General features: G+C 48.9%; 1 protein-coding gene across 1 annotated transcript in view; it reads right to left on the reverse strand.

The window, feature by feature from the left end:
• The window catches only part of RBM7 (RNA binding motif protein 7), a 52,035-nt gene that overhangs the window by 2,217 nt on the left and 29,645 nt on the right, over window positions 1-20,173 (reverse strand). Inside the window, exon 4 of the mRNA XM_063943471.1 lies at window positions 19,023-19,128. Within this exon, the coding sequence (XP_063799541.1) occupies window positions 19,023-19,128 (106 nt within the window). The remainder of the gene's footprint in view (window positions 1-19,022; window positions 19,129-20,173) is intronic.

Below are 20,173 nucleotides of genomic sequence, written 5' to 3' on the forward strand. Positions count from 1 at the left end.
CCTCAGCCAGGGTATCAAATTTGTAGAATTTAGCAAACGTGTTTGCCCCTGACCAAGTAGCTGCTCGGCAAAGTTGTAAAGCCGAGACCCCTCGGGCAGCCGCCCAAGATGAGCCCACTTTCCTTGTGGAATGGGCTTTTACAGATTTTGGCTGTGGCAGGCCTGCCACAGAATGTGCAAGCTGAATTGTACTACAAATCCAACGAGCAATAGTCTGCTTAGAAGCAGGAGCACCCAGCTTAAACAGCGAGTCAGATTTTCTGACTCCAGCCGTCCTGGAAACATATTTTCAGGGCCCTGACTACGTCCAGCAACTTGGAGTCCTCCAAGTCCCTAGTAGCCGCAGGTACCACAATAGGCTGGTTCAAGTGAAACGCTGAAACCACCTTAGGGAGAAATTGAGGACGAGTCCTCAATTCTGCCCTGTCCGTATGAAAAATTAGGTAAGGGCTTTTATAGGATAAAGCCGCCAATTCTGAGACACGCCTGGCTGAAGCCAGGGCTAACCGCATTACCACTTTCCATGTGAGATATTTTAAGTCCACAGTGGTGAGTGGTTCACCAATGTGATTTTAGGAACCCCAAAACTACATTGAGATCCCAAGGTGCCACTGGAGGCACAAAAGGAGGCTGTATATGCAGTACCCCCTTGACAAACGTCTGAACTTCAGGAACTTTCTGGAAGAAAATCGACAGGGCCGAAATTTGAACCTTAATGGACCCTAATTTTAGGCCCATAGACAGTCCTGTTTGCAGGAAATGCAGGAAACGACCCAGTTGAAATTCCTCTGTAGGGGCCTTCCTGGCCTCACACCACGCAACATATTTACGCCAAATACGGTGATAATGTTGCACGGTTACATCCTTCCTGGCTTTGATCAGGGTAGGGATGACTTCATCCGGAATGCCTTTTTCCTTCAGGATCCGGCGTTCAACCGCCATGCCGTCAAATGCAGCCGCGGTAAGTCTTGGAACAGACAGGGTCCCTGCTGGAGCAGGTCCTTTCTTAGAGGTAGAGGCCACGGGTCCTCCGTGAGCATCTCTTGAAGTTCCGGGTAACAAGTCCTTCTTGGCCAATCCGGAGCCACGAGTATAGTCCTTACTCCTCTCCTTCTTATGATTCTCAGTACCTTGGGTATGAGAGGCAGAGGAGGGAACACATACACTGACTGGTACACCCACGGTGTTACCAGAGCGTCCACAGCTTATGCCTGAGGGTCCCTTGACCTGGCGCAATATCTGTCTAGTTTTTTGTTGAGGCGGGACGCCATCATGTCCACCTTTGGTTTTTCCCAACGGTTCACAATCATGTGGAAGACTTCTGGGTGAAGTCCCCACTCCCCCGGGTGGAGGTCGTGTCTGCTGAGGAAGTCTGCTTCCCAGTTGTCCACTCCCGGAATGAACACTGCTGACAGTGCTATCACATGATTTTCCGCCCAGCGAAGAATCCTTGCAACTTCTGCCATTGCCCTCCTGCTTCTTGTGCCGCCCTGTCTGTTTACGTGGGCGACTGCCGTAATGTTGTCCGACTGGATCAACACCGGCTGACCCTGAAGCAGAGGCCTTGCTTGACTTAGGGCATTGTAAATGGCCCTTAGTTCCAGGATATTTATGTGAAATGACGTTTCCATGCTTGACCACAAGCCCTGGAAATTTTTTCCCTGTGTGACTGCTCCCCAGCCTCTCAGGCTGGCATCCGTGGTCACCAGGACCCAGTCCTGAATGCCGAATCTGCGGCCCTCTAAAAGATGAGCACTCTGCAACCACCACAGGAGAGACACCCTTGTCCTTGGAGACAGGGTTATCCGCTGATGCATCGGAAGATGCGATCCGGACCATTTGTCCAGCAGATCCCACAGAAAAGTTCTTGCGTGGAATCTGCCGAATGGAATCGCTTCGTAAGAAGCCACCATTTTTCCCAGGACCCTTGTGCATTGATGCACTGACACTTTGCCTGGTTTTAGGAGGTTCCTGACTAGCTCGGATAACTCCCTGGCTTTCTCCTCCGGGAGAAACCTTTTTCTGGACAGTGTCCAGAATCATCCCTAGGAACAGCAGACGTGTCGTCGGAATCAGCTGCGATTTTGGAATATTTAGAATCCACCCGTGCTGTCGTAGTACTACTTGAGATAGTGCTACTCCGACCTCTAACTGTTCCCTGGACCTTGCCCTTATCAGGAGATCGTCCAAGTAAGGGATAATTAAGACGCCTTTTCTTCGAAGAAGAATCATCATTTCGGCCATTACCTTGGTAAAGACCCGGGGTGCCGTGGACAATCCAAACGGCAGCGTCTGAAACGGATAGTGACAGTTCTGTACCACAAACCTGAGGTACCCTTGGTGAGAAGGGCAAATTGGGACATGGAGGTAAGCATCCTTGATGTCCAGAGACACCATATAGTCCCCTTCTTCCAGGTTCGCTATCACTGCTCTGAGTGACTCCATCTTGAATTTGAACCTTTGTATGTAAGTGTTCAAGGATTTCAGATTTAAAATAGGTCTCACCGAGCCGTCCGGCTGCGGTACCACAAACAGCGTGGAATAATACCCCTTTCCCTGTTGTAGGAGGAGTACCTTGATCATCACCTGCTGGGAATACAGCTTGTGAATGGCTTCCAATACCGCCTCCCTGTCGGAGGGAGACGTTGGTAAAGCAGACTTCAGGAACCGGCGAGGGGGAGACGTCTCGAATTCCAATTTGTACCCCTGAGATACTACCTGCAGGATCCAGGGGTCCACTTGCGAGTGAGCCCACTGCGCGCTGAAATTCTTGAGACGACCCCCCACCGTACCTGAGTCCGCTTGTAAGGCCCCAGCGTCATGCTGAGGACTTGGCAGAAGCGGGGGAGGGCTTCTGTTCCTGGGAAGAGGCTGCCTGCTGCAGTCTTTTTCCCCTTCCTCTGCCCCGGGGCAGATATGAGTGGCCTTTTGCCCGCTTGCCCTTATGGGGACGAAAGGACTGAGCCTGAAAAGACGGTGTCTTTTTCTGCTGAGAGGTGACCTGGGGTAAAAAGGTGGATTTCCCAGCCGTTGCCGTGGCCACCAGGTCCGATAGACCGACCCCAAATAACTCCTCCCCTTTATACGGCAATACTTCCATATGCCGTTTGGAATCCGCATCACCTGACCACTGCCGCGTCCATAACCCTTTTCTGGCAGAAATGGACAGCGCACTTACTCTTGATGCCAGAGTGCAAATATCCCTCTGTGCATCTCGCATATATAGAAATGCATCCTTTAAATGCTCTATAGTCAATAATATATTGTCCCTGTCCAGGGTATCAATATTTTCAGTCAGGGAATCCGACCAAGCCACCCCAGCACTGCACATCCAGGCTGAGGCGATTGCTAGTCGCAGTATAACACCAGTATGTGTGTATATACTTTTAAGGATATTTTCCAGCTTCCTATCAGCTGGCTCCTTGAGGGCGGCCGTATCAGGAGACGGTAACGCCACTTGTTTTGATAAGCGTGTGAGCGCCTTATCTACCCTAGGGGGTGTTTCCCAACGCACCCTAACCTCTGGCGGGAAAGGGTATAATGCCAATAATTTTTTAGAAATTAGCAGTTTTTTATCGGGGGAAACCCACGCTTCATCACACCTCATTTAATTAATCTGATTCAGGAAAAACTACGGGTAGTTTTTTCACACCCCACATAATACCCTTTTTTGTGGTACTTGTAGTATCAGAAATGTTCAAAACCTCCTTCATTGCCGTGATCATGTAACGTGTGGCCCTACTGGAAAACACGTTTGTTTCCTCACCGTCGACACTGGAGTCAGTGTCCGTGTCGACCATCTGAGGTAACGGGCGCTTTAGAGCCCCTGATGGTGTTTGAGACGCCTGTACAGGTAATAACTGATTTGCCGGCTGTCTCATGTCGTCAACAGTCTTTTGTAAAGTGCTGACGCTATCACGTAATTCCTTCCATAAGACCATCCAGTCAGGTGTCGACTCCCTAGGGGGTGACATCACTATTACAGGCAATTGCTCCGCCTCCATACCATTTTCCTCCTCATACATGTCGACACAACGTACCGACACACAGCACACACACAGGGAATGCTCTGATAGAGGACAGGACCCCACTAGCCCTTTGGGGAGACAGAGGGAGAGTTTGCCAGCACACACCAGAGCGCTATATATATATATATATATACAGGGATAACCTTATATAAGTGTTTTTCCCTTATATAGCTGCTGTATTGATTTATCTGCCAAATTAGTGCCCCCCCTCTCTTGTTTTACCCTGTTTCTGTAGTGCAGGACTGCAGGGGAGAGTCAGGGAGACGTCCTTCCAGCGGAGCTGTGAGGGAAAATGGCGCTTGTGTGCCGAGGAGATAGGCTCCGCCTCCTTCTCGGCGGCCTTTCTCCCGCTTTTTTAAGGAAAAACTGGCAGGGGTTAAATGCATCCATATAGCCCAGGAGCTATATGTGATGTATTTTTCGCCATCTAAGGTGTTTTTATTGCATCTCAGGGCGCCCCCCCCCCCCCCAGCGCCCTGCACCCTCAGTGACCGGAGTGTGAAGTGTGCTGAGAGCAATGGCGCACAGCTGCGGTGCTGTGCGCTACCTTATTGAAGAAAGGACGTCTTCTGCCGCCGATTTCCCGGACCTCTTCTGTCTTCTGGCTCTGTAAGGGGGCCGGCGGCGCGGCTCTGGGACCCATCCATGGCTGGGCCTGTGATCGTCCCTCTGGAGCTAATGTCCAGTAGCCTAAGAAGCCCAATCCACTCTGCACGCAGGTGAGTTCGCTTCTTCTCCCCTTAGTCCCTCGGTGCAGTGAACCTGTTGCCAGCAGGACTCACTGAAAATAAAAAACCTATACTTAAACTTTTTCACTAAGCAGCTCAGGAGAGCCACCTAGTGTGCACCCTTCTCGTTCGGGCACAAAAATCTAACTGAGGCTTGGAGGAGGGTCATGGGGGGAGGAGCCAGTGCACACCAGGTAGTCCTAAAGCTTTTACTTTTGTGCCCAGTCTCCTGCGGAGCCGCTATTCCCCATGGTCCTTACGGAGTTCCCAGCATCCACTAGGACGTCAGAGAAAATAGGTTTTGTATGGCTGCTGCATAGCAAATACATCATGGTTCTTGCTCTCTGTCCAAACGTTTTCCAAGTCACCCAGCAGGGTCACAGGTGTAGTCAGATCCACAGGTGGAGCTAATCATTTCCCTTGTGATTCTGTGAGACCTGTAAAACATGCACTGTGTGGGTTCCTTTAGCCAACCTGAGAGGGCGGAGTCTGGAAATCACTTTGTGCTCGGCCACTGCCACCACCTCTCTCCCGATCCAATCTGCGTTGTGTTAGCAGCCAGCTCTCAATACTCAGCCTAGTCCCCAACCTTCTCTACTCACAGCTTTGTCTTGGCAGCTGGCTCTCAATGCTCCACCTCTGCTCCAGCAGTGTCTAGATCAGAGGTTCCCAAACTGTGTGCCGTGGCTCCCTGGGGTGCCTCGGGACACTTGCAGGGGTGCCCTGGGTTGGTGATCCAGGACCAATTCAAATTATTTATCGTCAATAGGCAAAACCAGTGCTGGTGGCTGCCAGTCATAAAACATGTGGCCAAACAGAAGCAAATCTCGTCACTCACCACACAACTGACCCTAAGGATGACATATAAACGCGATCTAAATTTCTCAATAAGACATTTTTGGCCTAGGGGTGCCGTGAAACAAATTCTGATAATCTAGGGCGCCGTGATATAAAAAAAGTTTGGAAACAACTGGTCTAGATATTAACATGTTACAAGGTGCTGTCAATCTCGGGGCGTTCATCCAAGTACACACTAGGCAATTAATCGTATATAAATAATATTCTGGCGTGGCTCCGAATTATATAACGGACAGATCACTATGTGTACCTGCAATCACGTGCTCTCATGGGTCGTTCCCTGGGGCATCCTGTCAAGCGTGCTCCATGCCCAATGAGATGAACAAGGGCATGCATTTTAAATGCACCAGACAATGATACACCATGCAGTCATCCACTGCATCGTGCAGTGTGTAGGGATGGCACAGTGCAGCCCGCCTCCTCTGCTGCAGCGACAGCTGCTTCTCGATAACTACTGAAACTCACCGCAAGCTAGAGAAGCCAAGCCAGTCATTTTTTTAAATCCCAGGTTTCGGGACTGAAAATAAAAAAATCTCAGTCCAGGGATCGAGTTGATCATGTCCCAACCCCCTTTTCCCCTCCAGACAAGAATAAAAATAAGATTTTACTCACCGATAAATCTATTTCTCGTAGTCCGTAGTGGATGCTGGGGACTCCGTCAGGACCATGGGAATAGCGGCTCCGCAGGAGACAGGGCACAAAAAGTAAAAGCTTTTGGACCTAGGTGGTGTGCACTGGCTCCTCCCCCTATGACCCTCCTCCAAGCCTCAGTTAGGATACTGTGCCCGGACGAGCGTACACAATAAGGAAGGATTTTGAATCCCGGGTAAGACTCATACCAGCCACACCAATCACACCGTACAACTTGTGATATGAACCCAGTTAACAGCATGATAACAGAGGAGCCTCTGAAAAGATGGCTCACAACAACAATAACCCGATTTTGTTAACAATAACTATGTACAAGTATTGCAGACAATCCGCACTTGGGATGGGCGCCCAGCATCCACTACGGACTACGAGAAATAGATTTATCGGTGAGTAAAATCTTATTTTCTCTAACGTCCTAAGTGGATGCTGGGGACTCCGTCAGGACCATGGGGATTATACCAAAGCTCCCAAACGGGCGGGAGAGTGCGGATGACTCTGCAGCACCGAATGAGAGAACTCCAGGTCCTCCTCAGCCAGGGTATCAAATTTGTAGAATTTAGCAAACGTGTTTGCCCCTGACCAAGTAGCTGCTCGGCAAAGTTGTAAAGCCGAGACCCCTCGGGCAGCCGCCCAAGATGAGCCCACTTTCCTTGTGGAATGGGCTTTTACAGATTTTGGCTGTGGCAGGCCTGCCACAGAATGTGCAAGCTGAATTGTACTACAAATCCAACGAGCAATAGTCTGCTTAGAAGCAGGAGCACCCAGCTTGTTGGGTGCATACAGGATAAACAGCGAGTCAGATTTCCTGACTCCAGCCGTCCTGGAAACATATTTTCAGGGCCCTGACTACGTCCAGCAACTTGGAGGAGTCCTCCAAGTCCCTAGTAGCCACAGGCACCACAATAGGTTGGTTTAGGTGAAACGCTGAAACCACCTTAGGAAGAAATTGAGGACGAGTCCTCAATTCCGCCCTATCCGAATGAAATATCAGGTAAGGGCTTTTATAGGATCAAGCCGCCAATTCAGATACTCGCCTGGCAGAAGCCAGGGCCAACAACATTACCACTTTCCATGTGAGATATTTTAATTCCACCGTGGCAAGTGGCTCAAACCAATGTGATTTTAGGAATCCCAAAACTACATTGAGATCCCAAGGTGCCACTGGGGGCACAAAGGGAGGCTGTATATGCAGTACCCCTTTTACAAAAGTCTGAACTTCAGGAAATGAAGCCAATTCTCTCTGAAAGAAAATCGACAAGGCCGAAATTTGAACCTTAATGGACCCTAACTTTAGGCCCATGGACAGTCCTGTTTGCAGGAAATGTAGGAAACGACCTAGTTGAAATTCCTCTGTCGGGGCCTTCTTGGTCTCGCACCACGCAACATATTTTCGCCAAATACGGTGATAATGCTGTGCGGTTACATCCTTCCTAGCTTTAATCAGGTAGGAATAACTTCATCTGGAATGCCTTTTTCCTTCAGAATCCGGCGTTCAACCGCCATGCCGTCAAACGCAGCCGCGGTAAGTCTTGGAACAGACAGGGACCCTGCTGAAGCAGGTCCCTTCTTAGCGGCAGAGGCCACGGGTCCTCTGTGAGCATCTCTTGAAGTTCCGGGTACCAAGTTCTTCTTGGCCAATCCGGAGCCACTAGTATAGTTCTTACTCCTCTCAGTCTTATCAATCTCAGTACCTTGGGTAAGAGAGGCAGAGGAGGGAACACATACACCGACTGGAACACCCAAGGTGTTACCAGAGCGTCCACAGCTATTGCCTGCGGGTCTCTTGACCTGGCGCAATACCGGTCTAGTTTTTTGTTGAGGCGTGACGCCATCATGTCCACCTTTGGTTTTTCCCAACGGTTCACAATCATGAGGAAGACTTCCAGATGAAGTCCCCACTCTCCCGGGTGTAGGTCGTGTCTGCTGAGGAAGTCTGCTTCCCAGTTGTCCACTCCCGGAATGAACACTGCTGAAAGTGCTATCACATGATTTTCCGCCCATTGCAGAATCCTTACAGCTTCTGTCATTGCCCTCCTGCTTCTTGTGCCGCCCTGCCTGTTTATGTGGGCGACTGCTGTGATGTTGTCCGACTGGATCAACACCGGCTGACCCTGAAGAGGCTTTGCTAGGCTTAGAGCATTGTAAATTGCCTTTAGTTCCAGTATATTTATGTGAAGTGAAGTCTCCAGGCTTGACCACACTCCCTGGAAGTTTCTTCCTTGTGTGACTGCTCCCCAGCCTCTCAGGCTGGCATCCGTGGTCACCAGGATCCAGTCCTGAATGCCGAATCTGCGGCCCTCTAGGAGATGAGCACTTTGCACCACAGAAGAGATACCCTTGTCCTTGGAGACAGGGTTATTTTCTGATGCATCTGAAGATGCGATCCGGACCATTTGTCCAGCAGATCCCACTGAAAAATTCTTGCGTGGAATCTGCCGAATGGAATCGCTTCGTAAGAAGCCACCATTTTTCCCAGGACCCTTGTGCATTGATGCACTGACACCTTTCCTGGTTTTAGGAGGTTCCTGACTAGCTCGGATAACTCCCTGGCTTTCTCCTCCGGGAGAAACACCTTTTTCTGGACTGTGTCCAGAATCATCCCTAGGAACAGCAGACGTGTCGTCGGAATCAGCTGCGATTTTGGAATATTTAAAATCCACCCGTGCTGTTGTAGTACTTCTTGAGATAGTGCTACTCCGACTTCTAACTGTTCTCTGGACCTTGCCCTTATTAGGAGATCGTCCAAGTAAGGGATAATTAATACGCCTTTTCTTCGAAGAAGAATCATCATTTCGGCCATTACCTTGGTAAAGACCCGGGGTGCCGTGGACAATCCAAACGGCAGCGTCTGAAACTGATAATGACAGTTCTGTATTACGAACCTGAGATACCCTTGGTGAGAAGGGCAAATCGGGACATGGAGATAGGCATCCTTGATGTCCAGAGACACCATATAGTCCCCTTCTTCCAGGTTCGCTATCACTGCTCTGAGTGATTCCATCTTGAATTTGAACCTTTTGATATAAGTGTTCAAAGATTTTAGATTTAAAATCGGTCTCACCGAACCGTCTGGTTTCGGTACCACAAACAGTGTGGAGTAATATCCCTTCCCTTGTTGTAGGAGGGGTACTTTTATTATCACCTGTTGGGAGTACAGCTTGTGAATGGCTCCCAATACTGCCTCCCTGTCGGAGGGAGCTATTGGTAAAGCAGACTTCAGGAACCGGCGAGGGGGAGACGTCTCGAATTCCAATTTGTACCCCTGAGATACTACTTGCAGGATCCAGGGGTCCACTTGCGAGTGAGCCCACTGCGCGCTGAAATTTCTGAGACGACCTCCCACCGTACCCGAGTCTGCTTGTAAGGACCCAGCGTCATGCTGAGGACTTGGCAGAAGCGGGCTTCTGTTCTTGGGAAGAAGCTGTCTGCTGCAGTCTTTTTCCCCTTCCTCTACCCCGGGGCAGATATGACTGTCCTTTTGTCCGCTTGCCTTTATGGGAACGAAAGGACTGATGCTGAAAAGACGGTGTCTTTTTCTGTTGAGAGGTGACTTGAGGTAAAAATGTGGATTTCCCAGCCGTTGCCGTGGTTACCAGGTCTGATAGACCGACCCCAAATAACTCCTCCCCTTTATACGGCAATACCTCCATGTGCCGTTTTGAATCCGCATCACCTGACCACTGTCGCGTCCATAACCCTCTTCTGGCAGAAATGGACAGCGCACTTACTCTTGATGCCAGAGTGCAAATATCTCTCTGTGCATCTCGCATATATAAAAATGCATCTTTTAATTGCTCAATAGTCAATAAAATACTGTCCCTATCCAGGGTATCAATATTCTCAGTCAGGGAGTCCGACCACGCCACCCCAGCACTGCACATCCAGGCTGAGGCGATTGCTGGTCGCAGTATAACACCAGTATGTGTGTATATACTTTTAAGGATATTTTCCAGCCTCCTATCTGCTGGCTCCTTAAGGGCGGCCGTTTCTGGAGACTGTAACGCCACTTGTTTTGATAAGCGTGTGAGCGCCTTATCTACCCTAGGGGGTGTTTTCCAACGAGCCCTAACCTCTGGTGGGAAGGGATATAGTGCCAATAATTTTTTAGAAATTAGCAGTTTTTTGTCAGGGGTAACCCACGCTTCATCACACACTTCATTCAATTCATCCGATTCAAAAAAAACTACGGGTAGTTTTTTCACACCCCACATAATACCCCTTTTCGTGGTACTTGCAGTATCAGAGATGTGCAAAACCTCCTTCATTGCCGTGATCATGTAACGTGTGGCCCTACTGGAAAATACGTTTGTTTCTTCACCGTCGACACTGGAGTCAGTGTCTGTGTCTGGGTCCGTGTCGACCCACTGAGGTAACGGGCGTTTTATAGCATCTGACGGTGTTTGAGACGCCTGGACAGGCACTAACTGAGCTGCCGGCTGTCTCATGTCTTCAACAGTTTTCTGTAACGTGCCGACACTGTCACGTAATTCCTTAATTACGGCCATCCATTCAGGTGTCGACTCCCTAGGGGGTGACATCACCATTATAGGCAATTGCTCCGCCTCCACATCATTTTCCTCCTCATACATGTCGACACACACGTACCGACACCCAGCACACACACAGGGAATGCTCTGATAGAGGACAGGACCCCACTTAGCCCCTTGGGGAGACAGAGGGAGAGTTTTGCCAGCACACACCAGAGCGCTATATATGTATAGGGACAACCTTACAATAAGTGTCTATCCCTTATAGCTGCTTATATCTGTTATTTTGCCAAATAAGTGCCCCCCTCTCTTTTTTACCCTGTTTCTGTAGTGCAGGATGCAGGGGAGATTCTGGGAGCCTTCCTACCAGCGGAGCTGTGTGGGAAAAATGGCGCTGTGTGCTGAGGAGATAGGCCCCGCCCCCTTCACGGCGGGCTCTTCTCCCGCTTTTTTCTGGAAAACTGGCAGGGGTTAAATACATCCATATAGCCCAGGAGCTATATGTGATGTATTTTTTTGCCAAATAAGGTAAATTCATTGCTTCCAAGGGAGCCCCCCCCCCCCAGCGCCCTGCACCCTCAGTGACCGAAGTGTGCTGAGAGCAATGGCGCACAGCTGCAGTGCTGTGCGCTACCTTATGAAGACAGGAAAGTCTTCTGCCGCCGATTTATGGACCTCTTCTTGCTTCAGCATCTGTAAGGGGGCCGGCGGCGCGGCTCCGGGACCCATCCATGGCTGGGCCTGTGATCGTCCCTCTGGAGCTAATGTCCAGTAGCCAAGAAGCCCAATCCACTATGCACGCAGGTGAGTTCACTTCTTCTCCCCTTAGTCCCACGCTGCAGTGAGCCTGTTGCCAGCAGGACTCACTGAAAATAAAAAAAACCTAAGTATACTTTTACTTCTAAGCAGCTCAGGAGAGCCACCTAGATTGCACCCTTCTCGGCCGGGCACAAAGATCTAACAGAGGCTTGGAGGAGGGTCATAGGGGGAGGAGCCAGTGCACACCACCTAGGTCCAAAAGCTTTTACTTTTTGTGCCCTGTCTCCTGCGGAGCCGCTATTCCCATGGTCCTGACGGAGTCCCCAGCATCCACTTAGGACGTTAGAGAAATAAAACTTATGGACCTCCCCAGCCACCCACACACAAAAAATAAATCAATCAACTCCAGAGCCCACTCCAGTTGGACAGCACGTCTGCAGCAGCACACAGCCTGCGTTCAGTAATCTGACAGACCACTCAGCACGGCATGGAGCGCTGCGACAATCCCACTCCAGTCGCAGGCGCCATTGCCTCAGTGCGGCCGCAGCACTGACTTGGCAGACAGACGAGATCGCTCCTGTTAAGGGGCGATCGCAGCTGTTTAATGGGTGGGATGGGGTGGCACTGCACAGTGTGATCTCTGACACCACGCGCAGCTGCACAGCCTGCCAGGGCAGCTTCTGAGCCAAGTACTCCGTGAAAACATTTCTGCACATGCACACTGTAATACCGGGATTTGAGGCGCCAATCCTGGAACTCAAAACACAGCGTTTTTGGCCAAATCCCAAAGTTTCCCCCGCTGATCCAGTGATTGTCCTCCCTACTACAGGCAGCCTGGCCGGATATTGGGGCTCTTGGATCGCTCCTCACAATCGGACTCTGCAGAACGGATCTTCTGGAGCCACAAACACTACAAAGCATCATCTACAGTATACTTGCCATCTACGAACAAAAGGTAATAGTGATAAATACTCCTGTGGCCCTGAGGCACAGGTCACTAATCACCAAGATTATACAGAAGCATAGAGCAGCTAGTTATAATGCAGCAGATGGGCAGTCACAACCTGTTACAAATTTGCAAAAAAGGGGGAATGGGATTGGTCTTGAGTGGCGCACAAAAATAAATGGATACATAAAAATAAGAATTTACTTACCGATAATTCTATTTCTCGTAGTCCGTAGTGGATGCTGGGGACTCCGTCAGGACCATGGGGAATAGCGGCTCCGCAGGAGACAGGGCACAAAAATAAAGCTTTAGGATTAGGTGGTGTGTACTGGCTCCTCCCCCTATGACCCTCCTCCAAGCCTCAGTTAGGATACTGTGCCCGGACGAGCGTACACAATAAGGAAGGATATTGAATCCCGGGTAAGACTCATACCAGCCACACCAATCACACCGTATAACTTGTGATCTGAACCCAGTTAACAGTATGACAAACGTAGGAGCCTCTGAACAGACGGCTCACAACAATAACAACCCGAATTTGTTTGTAACAATAACTATGTACAAGTATTGCAGACAATCCGCACTTGGGATGGGCGCCCAGCATCCACTACGGACTACGAGAAATAGAATTATCGGTAAGTAAATTCTTATTTTCTCTAACGTCCTAAGTGGATGCTGGGGACTCCGTCAGGACCATGGGGATTATACCAAAGCTCCCAAACGGGCGGGAGAGTGCGGATGACTCTGCAGCACCGAATGAGAGAACTCAAGGTCCTCCTCAGCCAGGGTATCAAATTTGTAGAATTTTGCAAACGTGTTTGCCCCTGACCAAGTAGCAGCTCGGCAGAGTTGTAATGCCGAGACCCCCCGGGCAGCCGCCCAGGATGAGCCCACTTTCCTTGTGGAATGGGCCTTGACAGATTTAGGTTGTGGCAAGCCTGCCACAGAATGTGCAAGTTGAATTGTGCTACAAATCCAACGAGCAATCGTCTGCTTAGAAGCAGGAGCACCCATCTTGTTGGGTGCATACAATATAAACAGTGAGTCAGACTTTCTGACTCCCGCCGTTCTTGAAATATATATTTTCAATGCCCGGACCACGTCCAACAACTTGGAATCCTCCAAATCGTTAGTAGCCGCAGGCACCACCATAGGCTGGTTCAGGTGAAACGCTGACACCACCTTAGGCAGAAAATGAGGACGCGTCCGCAGTTCTGCCCTGTCCGTATGGAAAATCAGATATGGGCTCTTATATGATAAAGCCGCCAATTCTGATACTCTCCTGGCTGAAGCCAGGGCCAGTAGCATGGTTACTTTCCATGTAAGATACTTCAACTCCACCGATTTGAGCGGCTCAAACCAATGGGATTTGAGAAAATCCAAGACTACATTAAGATCCCACGGTGCCACTGGGGGCACAACCGGGGGCTGTATATGTAGTACTCCTTTTACAAAAGTCTGGACTTCAGGAACTGAAGCCAATTCTTTCTGGAAGAAAATCGACAGGGCCGAAATTTGAACCTTAATGGACCCCAATTTGAGGCCCATAGACAATCCTGTTTGCAGGAAATGTAGGAATCGACCCAGTTGAAATTCCTCCGTGGGGGCCTTCCTGGCCTCACACCACGCAACATATTTTCTCCAAATGCGGTGATAATGTTGTGCAGTCACCTCCTTCCTGGCTTTTACCAGTGTAGGAATGACCTCTTCCGGAATGCCTTTTTCCCTTAGAATTCGGCGTTCAACCGCCATGCCGTCAAACGCAGCCGCGGTAAGTCTTGGAATAGACACGGTCCCTGCTGAAGCAGGTCCCGTCTTAGAGGTAGAGGCCACGGATCCTCCTTGAGCATCTCTTGAAGTTCCGGGTACCAAGTTCTTCTTGGCCAATCCGGAGCCACTAGTATCGTTCTTACTCCCTTTTGCCGTATAATTCTCAGTACTTTTGGTATGAGAGGCAGAGGAGGGAACACATACACTGACTGGAACACCCACGGTGTTACCAGAGCGTCCACAGCTATTGCCTGAGGGTCTCTTGACCTGGCGCAATACCTGTCCAGTTTTTTGTTGAGGCGGGACGCCATCATATCCACCATTGGTTTTTCCCAACGGTTCACAATCATGTGGAAGACTTCTGGATGAAGTCCCCACTCTCCCGGGTGTAGATCGTGTCTGCTGAGGAAGTCTGCTTCCCAGTTGTCCACTCCCGGAATGAATACTGCTGACAGTGCTATCACATGATCTTCCGCCCAGCGAAGAATCCTTGCAGCTTCTGCCATTGCTGTCCTACTTCTTGTGCCGCCCTGTCTGTTTACGTGGGCGACTGCCGTGATGTTGTCCGACTGGATCAACACCGGCTGACCCTGAAGCAGGGGTTTTGCCAGACTTAGAGCATTGTAAATCGCTCTTAGCTCCAGTATATTTATGTGAAGACACATCTCCAGGCTTGACCATACTCCCTGGAAGTTTCTTCCCTGTGTGACCGCTCCCCAGCCTCTCAGACTGGCATCCGTGGTCACCAGGACCCAGTCCTGTATGCCGAATCTGCGGCCCTCTAACAGATGAGCACTCTGCAACCACCACAGAAGAGACACCCTTGTCCGTGGCGATAAGGTTATCCGCTGATGCATCTGCAGATGTGATCCGGACCATTTGTCCAGCAGATCCAACTGAAAAGTTCGTGCGTGGAATCTGCCGAATGGAATCGCTTCGTAAGAAGCCACCATCTTTCCCAGGACTCTTGTGCATTGATGCACAGACACTTTCCCTGGTTTTAGGAGGTTCCTGACAAGTTCGGATAACTCCCTGGCTTTCTCCTCCGGAAGAAACACCTTTTTCTGAACCGTGTCCAGAATCATTCCCAGGAACAGCAGACGTGTCGTCGGGGTCAACTGAGATTTTGGAAAATTCAGAATCCACCCGTGTTGTTGCAGCACTAGTCGGGTTAGTGCTACTCCGTCCTCCAGCTGTTCTCTGGACCTTGCCCTTATCAGGAGATCGTCCAAGTAAGGGATAATTAATACGCCTCTTCTTCGCAGAAGAATCATCATTTCGGCCATTACCTTGGTAAAGACCCGGGGTGCCGTGGACAATCCAAACGACAGCGTCTGAAACTGATAATGACAGTTTTGCACCACGAACCTGAGGTACCCTTGATGTGAAGGGCAAATTGGGACATGCAGGTAAGCATCCTTTATGTCCAGGGACACCATAAAGTCCCCTTCTTCCAGATTCGCTATCACTGCTCTGAGTGACTCCATCTTGAACTTGAATTTTTGTATGTACAGGTTCAAAGATTTCAGATTTAGAATAGGTCTTACCGAGCCGTCCGGCTTCGGTACCACAAATAGCGTGGAGTAATACCCCTTTCCCTGTTGTAGGAGGGGTACCTTGACTATCACCTGCTGAGAAAACAGCTTGTGAATGGCTTCCAATACCGTCACCCTGTCTGAGGGAGACGTTGGCAAAGCAGACTTTAGGAACCTGCGAGGGGGAGACTTCTCGAATTCCAACCTGTAACCCTGAGATACTACCTGCAGGATCCAGGGGTCCACCTGTGAGCAAGCCCACTGTGCGCTGAAATTCTTGAGTCGACCCCCCACCGCTCCTGAGTCCGCTTGTAAGGCCCCAGCGTCATGCTGAGGGCTTTGCAGAACCCTGAAAGGGCTTCTGTTCCTGGGCAGGGGCTGCTTGCTGCCCTCTCTTACCCCTTCCTCTGCCCCGAGGCAGATATGACTGTCCTTTTGTCCGCTTGTTCTTATAGGACCGAAAGGACTGCGGCTGAAAAGACGGTGTCTTTTTCTGTTGGGAGGGGGTCTGAGGTAAAAAGGTGGATTTTCCGGCAGTTGCCGTGGCCACCAGATCCGATAGACCGACGCCAAATAATTCCTCCCCTTTATACGGCAATACTTCCATATGTCGTTTGGAATCCGCATCACCTGACCACTGTCGCGTCCATAAACTCCTTCTGGCAGATATGGACATCGCATTTACTCTCGATGCCAGAGTGCAAATATCTCTCTGAGCATCTCGCATATAAAGGAAAGCATCCTTTACTTGCTCTATAGTCAATAAAATACTGTCCCTATCCAGGGTATCAATATTTTCAGTCAGGGAATCCAACCAGACGACCCCAGCACTGCACATCCAGGCTGAGGCGATGGCTGGTCGCAGTATAACACCAGTATGTGTGTATATACTTTTTAGGGTAGTTTCCAGTCTCCTATCAGCTGGATCCCTGAGGGCGGCCGTATCAGGAGACGGTAACGCCACTTGTTTTGATAAGCGTGTGAGCGCCTTATCCACCCTAGGGGGTGTTTCCCAGCGCGCCCTAACCTCTGGCGGGAAAGGGTATAATGCTAATAACTTTTTTGAAATTAGCACTTTTCTATCTGGGTTAACCCACGCTTCATCACATACATCATTTAATTCCTCTGATTCAGGAAAAACTACAGGTAGTTTTTTCACCCCCCACATAATACCCCTTTTTGTGGTACTTGCAGTATCAGAGATATGCAAAGCCTCCTTCATTGCCGTGATCATATAACGTGTGGCCCTACTTGAAAATACGTTTGTTTCATCACCGTCGACACTAGATTCAGTGTCTGTGTCTGGGTCTGTGTCGACCGACTGAGGTAAAGGGCGTTTTACAGCCCCTGACGGTGTCTGAGACGCCTGGGCAGGTACTAACTGGTTTGCCGGCCGTCTCATGTCGTCAACTGATTTTTGTAATGTGCTGACATTATCACGTAATTCCATAAACAAAGCCATCCATTCCGGTGTCGACTCCCTGGGGGGTGACATCACCATTATCGGCAATTGCTCTGCCTCCACACCAACATCGTCCTCATACATGTCGACACACACGTACCGACACAGCAGACACACAGGGAATGCTCTTATCGAAGACAGGACCCCACTAGCCCTTTGGGGAGACAGAGGGAGAGTTTGCCAGCACACACCCAAGCGCTATAATATATATGGGAACAACCTTATATAAGTGTTGTTCCTTATAGCAGCTTAAATATATCAAAATATCGCCAAAAAATGCCCCCCCTCTCTGTTTTACCCTGTTTCTGTAGTGCAGTGCAGGGGAGAGTCCTGGGAGCCTTCCTCACAACGGAGCGGAGCAGGAAAATGGCGCTGTGTGCTGAGGAGAATAAGCCCCGCCCCCTATTTCGGCTGGCTTTTCTCCCGGAGTTTTAGATATCTGGCATGGGTTAAATACATACATATAGCCTCAATGGCTATATGTGATGTATTCTTTTGCCATAAAGGTATTAAATATTGCTGCCCAGGGCGCCCCCAGCAGCGCCCTGCACCCTCCGTGACCGCTTGGTGTGAAGTGTGTGACAACAATGGCGCACAGCTGCAGTGCTGTGCGCTACCTTCATGAAGACTGAAGAGCCTTCTGCCGCCTGTTTCCGGACCTTCAATCTTCAGCATCTTTAAGGGGGGTCGGCGGCGCGGCTCCGGGACGAACCCCAGGGTGAGACCTGTGTTCCGACTCCCTCTGGAGCTAATGGTGTCCAGTAGCCTAAATTCTCTCCCCTAAGTCCCTCGATGCAGTGAGCCTGTTGCCAGCAGGACTCACTGAAAATAAAAAACCTAAAAACTTTTTCTAAGCAGCTCTTTAGGAGAGCCACCTAGATTGCACCCTGCTCGGACGGGCACAAAAACCTAACTGAGGCTTGGAGGAGGGTCATAGGGGGAGGAGCCAGTGCACACCACCTGATCCTAAAGCTTTATTTTTGTGCCCCGTCTCCTGCGGAGCCGCTAATCCCCATGGTCCTGACGGAGTCCCCAGCATCCACTTAGGACGTTAGAGAAATATAGCTTTTATTATAGTATTATTAAAAGGCCTGTAACTGTGAAATATTAAAAACCAACATGCAATGACAAAACAAGGTGTGACATATAGTGTTAAAAATGCACACCATATCCGGAGTGTCGCGCACTGCCTATAAATTTAATTAATGGGTACTATGACCTCTCTTGTTATTGTGTGTACTGCCTATTTAATAAAGATTTTCTGCACTCCTCATGTCGCAGTGACTTGTATTTGTTTCCACCAATTCAAACTTTCTATTGAATTATAAGACGTTTGCCGTAACAGAAAAGTTCTCCATATTTATGCTTTATTGCACTGTAATATCACGTAGTTGTATGTACTGCTGGCTAGTGTTCTCCTTTTATAGATATCCACATATTAGGCCAGCATCTATAAATGATAGATATTCCCCAGAGTCTGCTACTGGCCTTGTATGTCACTGGTAGCACTCGATTGATCGATATGTGAGTAACCAATAACTATGTTGCTGGTCAGCACTCTAATAAACAGCACTATTAGTATTGTGTGGTATTCTCCTCTCACGGTGACTGTTGTGACTGGCATACCTGCGAATCTGATGCTGTAAATACATTGTTCTAGAGTGGTAAGAAAAGGTGACCAATGGTTCTAAACCTACTGCTGTGTTGGCCATGCCCCCTGTCCGGGAATCTGAAAAAAAAGAAAACCCATGTGCAAGTGTGCAAATGGATGTATGGTTATACAGCATTGTAAGCTCACCATTGCTTGTCTTTGGAGACTGTCCAGAGAAGAGTAGGATCTTTGATAGACTGGAACAGCAGGCGAGTGTTCAGAGTATTTCACATACTCCCCATTGCCATCATGTCTGGAAAAAATATAGCACAAAGTGACATTAATAAAGTTCAGCAAATATTTCAGCCGTCCATTATTTCAGTACTTATTAACAAACTCTGGGGCCAATTCAATTGTGGCATGCACCCCCTGCTGGCCGTCTAAATGAATGGGCATCTATCGGAGCTATCCAATTGTTCCGATCAGATGCCCATTAGCATTTAATGCAACTGACAGCTACAGGGTTAGCCGCGTAAAAATCGGCTAAACCCGTCAACAGTTCTCCAGCGGGATGGAATAGCATCTGAGATCACCGGACAATCTCAGACGTTTGTTTTTTTTTTAAAGGGGCAATCACTTACAAGACAAAACCATGTAAGTGATTACCCCTTTAAAAAAATATCTGAAATCGGTCGGCATCCTGCCCCTTTGGCGATCTCAGACGCAGTTACATCCCGCTCATTGTATTGGCCTCTTAAAGTCAGTGTTTGGGCACTATAGGCACCCACACTACAGACTTTTATACATTTTTTATCACACCTCCGGTGGCTCTGAGAAAGTATGTGTGCGCCTCGGTTAATGGGTGTCTGATGGAAACAATTGAATAGCTCTGATAGACACCCATTCGTTTAGACAGCCAGCAGCGGGTACAACAATTGAATCATCCCTTCTGTGTGCGTTAAGAAATTCTTTTAAACATACTAAGTCTAAGGCTCCATTTCTTTTACGTATATAAAAAGTGTGACCCATTGGGCAAAGTGAAGTCACCAACTTAATATAGGCAGTAAAAAGAAAGGCCTCAATTGACTTTTTATAAAGGAAACAAATCTCCAAGATGCCTATTACTATTTCATTCAATAACAGCCTAAGGCTATCGGAGGTCATTTTGGAAATTGGTTTCCCTTATTAGAAACTACAAATTTTAAGCTGCTTCAGGATTTAAAATGGATTTTAATTTGTTATTTTTTTTTCAAAGGCAAATATTTCAAAAAATAATAATAAAAAATAAAAAAAATAAGCTCTTGGAAAAAATAAGATTTTACTCACCGGTAAATCTATTTCTCGTAGTCCGTAGTGGA

Source organism: Pseudophryne corroboree, chromosome 10 (assembly GCF_028390025.1).
Source record: "Pseudophryne corroboree isolate aPseCor3 chromosome 10, aPseCor3.hap2, whole genome shotgun sequence".
In the NCBI taxonomy this organism is placed as follows: domain Eukaryota; kingdom Metazoa; phylum Chordata; class Amphibia; order Anura; family Myobatrachidae; genus Pseudophryne; species Pseudophryne corroboree.